Source organism: Vipera berus (genome assembly GCF_964194415.1).
Source record: "Vipera berus genome assembly, chromosome: 2".
NCBI lineage: Eukaryota > Metazoa > Chordata > Lepidosauria > Squamata > Viperidae > Vipera > Vipera berus.
In genome coordinates, this window is record NC_138203.1 from 97,259,215 (window position 1) to 97,267,834 (window position 8,620).

Genomic DNA, 8,620 nt, shown 5'->3' on the forward strand with positions numbered 1-8,620 from the left:
CAGTAGTAACATACCTTCTTGTTCTCATCCGAACATTTGTCACTTTTTAAAAATTGTGAACAGAGAGATAGTCCTTTGACAACTCTCCTGAGTTTTATCAACTGAGATATTATTATTTTTTTACAAAATACCAAAGAAGACAACAAAAGTGTGGTGTGGTGGCATACAGGGTGCTTTTTTAATGTTCTCCCGTTGGTCAGCTGGAAGATTCATTAACTGGATCATATGGGGAATTGCAGCATTTGAGGTCTGAGGTATGGACAATTGTGGTTCAGGATGGAACTATTGCTAAGGAACTATGGCATTTATCAGAAGAGTGTTATGGAAGCTATTTCACCTCTTTTTCTAAAAAAACCTTCGAAAATGTATGATGCTATGTGAAGTTAGGAACTAGTCACCTAATTATTTGGCCTTTGAGTGGGCTGCTAAGTGCTCACCTTGTTCTGTATCTTGATGTCAGATTCATCTCCAGTTTATCCTCTTGTGACAGTATCTTGCAGAAGTTACCTGTAGGAATGTATACCCTGACTTTGAACTCAAAGCAAGGGAAGAATCTTTGTAGTTAAGTACTAGTAGATGAATGCAGGTAACCAAGTCAATAAAAACAAGACATTACAGTGGATATAGCTGGTTTTTTTTTTAATCTCGGCTGAATTGTGTTGCTTTACAGAATGAAATACAATCACTACACCATCCTGATGACCCTGATCTTCATGATTAATGATTGCATGGGGCAGACTTCATGTGTGGTAGACTCATTCTCTGTGAAGGAAGACTTTGACCCCAAACGGGTAATTATGAACCCTTTCTAATATCAAGAGTAAAGAACATGTGGTTTGAATTAAACTTATTGGTTGAAGTCCACATATCTGTGCACATGAACCAGAGAGTGATCACCAAGGCAGGTAAAACAGCCTAAAATCTCCTTCAAATCCAACTCTACTCTTGCTGATTTCATAGCAGTCAGGTCCATATTGGTTTTTATGACAATAATATTTATTTATTTAGTTTTATATACCGCCCTATTCCCGAAGGACTCAGGGCAGTTTACAGGACAAAGTTTAAAAAACAATATAAAGGTTAAAATAGGAATTGAATTAAAATAAATTAAATTAATTACTAGCCCAACAAATTAAAACCCCTCAGTCCAGGCCGGATAGATCAAAGAGCCAAGTTTTCAGGTCCCGACGAAACGAACGAATATGAGAGCAGTATCACATTACTTTCTCTTGATTGGTTGTGTTGTTTCTTGAAAACTTTTAGTTCATCCATTCCATTCTGTTCCGTTCCATTCCATTTTGTTCTGTTCCATTCCATTCCACTCTGCTCCATTCCATTCCTTCATGATTTTTTGCTGCCTGGAGGCAACGCTGGGTGGCTTACAAACATTAAAAGTCAGTAAAACATTACACAATAAGTAACTATAATAATTTACAATTGAATGTTGGGGAGGAAGGGGGCGTGAGACACCTGGGGAGAGATGGGATCTTCTCTTAATCCATCAACCACCTCCAGTGTAATGTACCCCTGTTGGGCCCCCAGGCCATCTGGCAGAGCCCGGTCTTCAGGCCCTTACAGAAGGGTGAATAGGGATCTCACTTGTGTGTGTGTGTGTGTGTGGGAGTACAATGTTCCAAAGGGCAGGAGCCGTGGCCAAGAAGGCTCTTCTCCTGGATCCCATCAGTCAAAATTCCTTGCCTGATAAGGTCCACAGCATACACTTTCTGCAGGCCAGTCCTATTGGGGTGAGAGGGTTCCTTGGTTAGCTGGACCTAGATGAACTTCCCAGTCTATTCCACACTCTTTATATTTCTTGGTGGCTCCTATTTAAGTTCTAAGAATGCCTGACTCAATTTAGTCTCCTAGCCCCAAGAAGTGGCTTCCAACTCTGAGGCTCTTCCAGGCAGAAGCAAAGAGGTGGGGGGGGGGGGGGTTGGGGCATCTCAATCCAAAATACTGGAACAGAGTGTCTCATGTAGATAAATGGCAGATTAGTTAACCTGTATCTGTCCACTTCTTGCTGAATTATACTCTCAGCAATAAAAGGTAAAGGTAAAGGTTCCCCCGCACACGCATGCTAGTTGTTTCCGACTCTAGGGGCCGGTGCTCATCTCCGTTTCAAAGCCGAAGAGCCAGCGCTTGTCTGAGGACGTCTCCGTGGTCATGTGGCCGGCATGACTAGACGCCAAAGGCGCACGGAACGCTGTTACCTTCCCACCGGAGTGGTCCCTATTTTTCTACTTGCATTTTTACGTGCTTTCGAACTGCTAGGTTGGCAGAAGCTGGGACGCGTAACAGGCGCTCACTCTGTTACGTGGCACTCGGGATTCGACCTGCCAAACTGCCGACCTTCTGATCGACAAGCTCAGCGTCCTAACCCACTGAGCCACCGCGTCCCTACTCTCAGCAATAGCTACCTAATATTGCCCTCACAAACAACAGTGAAAATTACCACTTTTTTACTGCAAGAAATAGATTATTACTCGATTCTTCTGTTTGACTGGCTTTCAGCTTTCATTAATTTACTCATATCCTGCCTTTTTATAAGTAACTCAAGGCGGTGAACGAACCTAATATCCTTTCTCCTCCTATTGTCTCCACAACAACAATTTTGGGAGGTAAGTTTGGCTGAGAGAGAATGACTGGCTCAGTCACCCAACTGGTTTGTATGCTGAGGTGGGAGTGGAATTCACTCTCCTAGTCTCTAGCCTGACACCTTAACCACTAGACCAAACTTCCAACTATTTAGACAGATTCAGGAGATGGTATTACCAGTAGGTTTCACTGTATCCAAATTAGACAATTGTTTAAGATCTGTGTTTAAATTAAGGACGTACAGGCAATCAGTTTGCGAGAGTATCTCCATCTCTCCATCAGATCCAATTAATACTTTAGCTTGTAATCATGTCTTGTGTAGTGTTCATCATGAAGATGCATTCACTGTCCTTGTAACCTTACATATATATTTTTTTGTATTTTAGTATGCAGGTAAATGGTACGCACTGGCCAAGAAAGACCCCGAAGGGTTGTTTCTACAGGATAATATCTCAGCTGAATACACTATTGAGGAGGATGGGACTATGACTGCATCTTCCAAAGGCAGAATGAAGCTTTTTGGGTAACTAGTGTTTCTGTGTATCATTGGGCACTTGTTCATTTTATACAGAATTACGTTTTTGCGATCAAGATGCCCAGCGACTGTGATGTGGAAGTCACGAACTGGAAGCCCTGACCCATATAGCCATGGTTCATTGAATGAAACAGAATTTGCTGAGTTTGCACAAATGTAGCCCACGACTCACAAATCACAATGACTGGTTTTGCCCGGCATGATAGGCCCAAGCCAAACAACCTATGTCATTATTTATTTATTTATTTATTTATTTATTTATTTATTTATTTAATTTATTGGAGTCTTATCCTGCATTTATTATTTTTATAAATAACTCAAGGTGACAAATATGCCTGGTAATCCTTCCATTCTCTATGTTTCCCACAATAACCTGTGAGGTGAGTTGGATGGAGAAAGAGTGACTGGCCCAAAGTCACCCAGCAGGCTTTCACGCCTCAGGGGGTGGGGAAAAATAGGTCTCCTGTTTTCCTCCTAGTGCCTTAACCACATGATATGTGAATTGAGGCATTGTGAAGATTTCAAATAAGTAAAATGAGGGTTTTCAAGATGATTGGGTTAGCGAAGTCCTCAAACTGCAGAGTTAACCATCAACAATGTTGGGAATTGTAATCCAAGTTATAGAGGGCACCAAGTTGCCTTTGCTGAATATTACACTGTAAGTTTAGATCGTCTAGCATTGATACAGGGGTCTTCAAAGTTGGCCCTTTTGTGACTTGTGAACTTCAACTCCCAGAATTCCTCAGCCAGCGTGCCTGGCTGAGGAATTCTGGTAGTTGAAGTCCACAAGTCATAAAAGGGCCGAGTTTGAAGACCCCTGGATTAGTATGTGTCATTTCAGTTCATTTAGTGATCATTCAATTTTAAAACGGCACTGAAAAAAGTGACTTACGAACCATTTTTCACACTTATGACCATTGCGGCATCCCTATGGTTCTGTGATCAAAATCAAGACGCCTGGCATATTTATGACAGTTCCAGTGTCCTGGGGTCATGTGATCATCTTTTGCAACCTTCTGGCAAGCAAAGACAATAGGGAAGACAGATTCATCGAACATCCGTGTTACTAATTTAACAAGTGCAGTGATTCATTTCAGTGCTTCCTGAATGTACACAATATAACAAACCAGAACATCACAGAATGACCTAGGTTTGTGCATCATACCAAGTCACAAAAATGCCAACCAAGTTTAAAAGATACAACATGTAGCATTTTTGTGCAAATGCAGACCCAAGGTTTGTTTTACATTTTGCATGAACAAAAAGGAGGAACTAATGCAGAGCAGATGCGAGACAAGCAGATTGCACTTGGCATAACATGGCATGGCTTTGAGCTAGCATCTTAATAAACCAATGTTTCTCAACTGTCCCAAGGCAGTTTTTTCAATACCTTTGTAACTTTGAATGGTTATTAAACAAATGATTGTAAGTCAAGGAATACTTGTATTCCTTTTTGCCTTGATATCCGTATAGTCTCAGCAACTAATAGGGTATATATTGTAATTTTATTGAAATGAACTTTTCATAAAACAGAACAAACTTTTTTTTATTTCTGAGCAAAATTATTTAATGTCCTTTAATATTTAATATTTAATTATTTAATGTCCTTTAAGAGCCTTGGTGGAGCAGTGGGCTAATGCCTCCTTAAGTAACACCAGCTGCCTGCAATTAGTGCAGGTTCGCATCCCACCAGGCTCAAGGTTGACTCAGCCTTCCATCCTTCTGAGGTAGGTAAAATGAGGACCCAGATTGTTGGGGGCAATAAGCTGACTTTGTAATAATGCCGCTTGGGGGGAGCCGAAAGCCCCAATAAGCAGGCATATACATAGAATGAAGGCTATTGCTAAGCACATTGGTTTGTGCTTAAAATTGTAAGCCGCCCTGAGTCTTCGGAGAAGGGCGGGATATAAATGGGATTAAAATAAAAATAAAAAATAAATTCCCAGAATTTGCCAGTCTATATGGATTTATTGTTATAAACAGGATGCGAGCACAATATATTCCAGAGCAAAAGAACAAAATGTTAGTTACATATAAAAATTTTAAAATTCATTTCTGTTCCAGATTCTGGATGGTCTGTGCTGATATGGCTGCTCAATATTCGGTGCCTGATCCTACCACACCAGCCAAGATGTACATGAATTACCAAGGACTGGCAAGCTATTTGTCAAGTGGAGGTCAGTTTTTCCCCCACTTTTTAAACTTTTAAAAATGAAGTTCAAAATGAATACAAACTGATATAAAGTAAGAAAAAGGAGAAATCAAAGAGAAAGCTAACAGTGAAAGAAAGAAAGTGAAAGAAAAACAAAACAAAACAAAAAGGTATCACGGGGCTGTTTCCAATTTTCTTTGCAGTAGTTGTTAGTACAATTACAAATTTACTTCTTTTTCTGAAATTAGTTCATACCCTCTTCTTTCTACAATCTATCCTGCCTAATCATCAAGTCATTTATATTATTTCTCAGCTAGAAAGAGACATTATCATCTCTGATAGTGGAGTAAATATGCGGTACATTGATTGCGTTGTATGCCATTGATATCTCTTTAAAGGCTATTATTGCATCTTCTGGTAGAGAATTCCATAGTTCAATTAGGTGTTGCACAGAAGAAAATGGGAAGTTCTGAATCTCTCACTGGTTTCATTTGCATGACTCCAGAATGAAAGAGGAAGAAACACTTCTATTTACTTTCACCATATTGTGCATAATTTTAGGCTCCTCTACTCTATTGTTTCCAGCCATTTTTTTTGGGTGCTTTTCCTGTAAGTTTATAGCCAAGAGTGTAGAGGAAAAATTATGTGTCGTACGTCCAATTAATCCTAGATATATCAGAATGTTCTGAAATGGTGCTTAAAATCCAAAATTATATCCCTTTGAGATTCAAAAGTGCTTCTTCAAAAGGCAACTGAACTGTTTTTTCCTTGAGGAAGAACTTTTTTCCCCCCTTGAGGTTCTTCTTCCTCAAGGAACAAAACAGTCCAGCTGCCTTTTGAAGAAGCACTTTTGAGGCAACTATGAACTGGATGACTGAGAATCTCCACAGACATATACATCCATTCGAGTATTTGCAGCCTTTCTGGCATTATCTTAGTCCTTTGTATGCGTACCCCTCTTTTTATTGTTGATTGTATGACTCACTGTTTTATTAAAAAAATATTCAGGATGGCTTCAGTAAGAATGAAAATTATGTCCTAATTCTAAAAAAAACCCTCCGATTGCTTCTTGTAATGCCAGCAGAACATTCTAAAATAAATTCAGCTTAAATTCTAAGCAAAGTCACACAATCCACTAAGAATGGAACTTGGTGCTGAAGCAGATGGGGAATTCTGGAAGTTGAAATCCACACATTTTAAAGTTGCCAAGTTTGGGAAACCCTGCTTTAGAGTATTTTGCAAATGGTGGGCATCGTGACTTGAAAAACGTCTTAGTAATGGTGGGAAAACCTACACTGTTATATTTTCTGGAAAGAAAAGCTATGTCATCCTGCTTCTTTATCCTCTCCTTTCTGCTGCTTTCTATCTTTGTTAAGAAAGATGAGCAACAACTTGAAGACATTAAGATATTAATCCCTCAAATGACAAATCTGGATATTCAGCTGTTATCTTTGTCTTTTCAATGTATATGCCCTACACCAGCAGCCTCCAACCTTTTGGGCACCAGGGACCGGTTCCGTGGAGAGTTTTTTTTCCACGGACCGGAGGGGGCGTGGTTTCCTGTGCTGCCTGCATCCCATGGAAGGGGCTTTGCTTATTTTCACAGCCCAGTTGCTGGCATGTTGCGGCCAAGTGTTTGTCCATGGCCCGGAGGTTGGGGACCCATGCCCTACACACTCTCAGGAAGTACTGTATTATTTTGTGTGTGTGAACAAAAAAGAAGCAGGAAGGACTGTTAGTGAATTCTCAACATCAGCATGTTTATTAGGAACCCTAGGCTTGCCATGAGCAACCTGTGTCTTATTTGTTCTCCTGTTAGCTTTAGGAGCCTGTGGAGTAGCAACAGGATCTCTCTCTGGGACATCTCTCACTGGGCCTGTGCTCTCCCTTTTTGGAGCTTGTATACTTGCCTGCTCTTGCGGCTTAGACTTTGGACAGTGGAGCAGCATTACATGTTACCTACAGAAAAGAGCTGTACACAGAGATGCACGAGCCTGAACCCGAATTTCGTGAACTTTACTCTTTTTCAAATCATCCTGTTCAGGTCATGGGAAAAGGAACTGTTTATATTGAAGAGCTTGGTGCATGGGGTCCATGAATTAATATTGATCCTCTTATTTCTGATACTATCAATAGTTATCAGAACTCCTTATCTACACTGGATTTTGTATTCCAGGTGATAATTACTGGGTGATTGATACAGATTATGATAACTATGCCTTCACCTATGCCTGCCGCACTCTGAAGGAGGATGGGTCCTGCGATGATGGCTACGCCATCATTTTCTCCCGCAACCCTCGGGGTCTTCACCCTGCCATTCAGAAAATTGTGCAGCAGAAGCAGGAGGAAATCTGCATGACTGGCCTGTTCCAGCCTGTGCTACAGTCAGGTATGTGGAAAGACCCTATTGCTCCATTTGACTTCGGTGGGGCAACATGAGGCATTGGCCTATCGGAAGATAGAATTTGGTATTGTCCATGGAAAGGAAGAATGTGGAAAAGCTGTTTCAACCTAGGCAGTGCTAGCCTTAGCCTCAGATTCTAAGATCATGAGAATTCCCAGTGCATGATCAATGCCATTCAGGATAGTGACCTGGTTCATAGATTGCACCAAACCATAATGTTAGCGCTGATAATGTTACCTAGTTGGGTAATAAAACGTCTAAAAGACAACAGCCAAGCTCAGAGAGCACCAAAGACCCTTCATAATATTGTTTAATTGGTTTGGCTTAGCATGTTGTGTGAACCTAGCTGAAACATTTAATAAACTATAATAGGATCTAAGAAATGGTGGTTTAATAAATTATGGTTCAATAAACCACACCATAGCATGATGATTCAGCCAAAGTCCCCAACAGCAGATGACAAAAATACTTCTGCGAAGACCACCTATAGAAAGCCTTTCACATTTAGTTCAACCACAGTTGAGAATCTTTAAAAAGTTTTTAAAAGCTGTCTCGGGCTAGAAATTGCAATCATTTTTTTGTAGCAATGAATCCCTTAAATAAAACTGAATCTGCCTTAAAATTCAAATTGTACTATTGCCAGTTAATTTGATGGCCTGACCCCAGCTGCAGTATTTATTGATTCTCCTCTACATAGAAGTAAGAAATGTAAAAAATGCCTTGTGGAATTGCCAGGTATAAACTAAATAAATGTTCTGAGCAACTTTTTGTTACATTACAGGCACTAAAGGATGTTTATTTTGTTTGTCTCCACAGGGGCTTGTTAAACCAAAACTGCACCAGTCCACAGATGGAGTTAAGGCCTAATGTTGACATCTCAAACATTCTTTCAATCACAAATTCTTTGAAACATTTTTTTCCCCAAAGCACATTT

The 8,620-nt window shown here is 40.2% G+C and overlaps 1 protein-coding gene across 1 annotated transcript; it reads left to right on the forward strand.

Annotated features, from left to right (window-relative positions):
* Positions 1-671: 671 nt before the first annotated feature.
* LOC308661832 (purpurin-like) lies at positions 672-8,620 on the forward strand (the record flags this gene model as incomplete). The annotated part of the gene is made up of 5 exons (XM_081317036.1): positions 672-791; positions 2,982-3,118; positions 5,195-5,307; positions 7,459-7,671; positions 8,503-8,620. 5 exons carry the CDS (start codon positions 672-674, stop codon positions 8,511-8,513), a joined length of 594 nt encoding a protein of 197 aa, XP_081173162.1. The 3' UTR covers positions 8,514-8,620.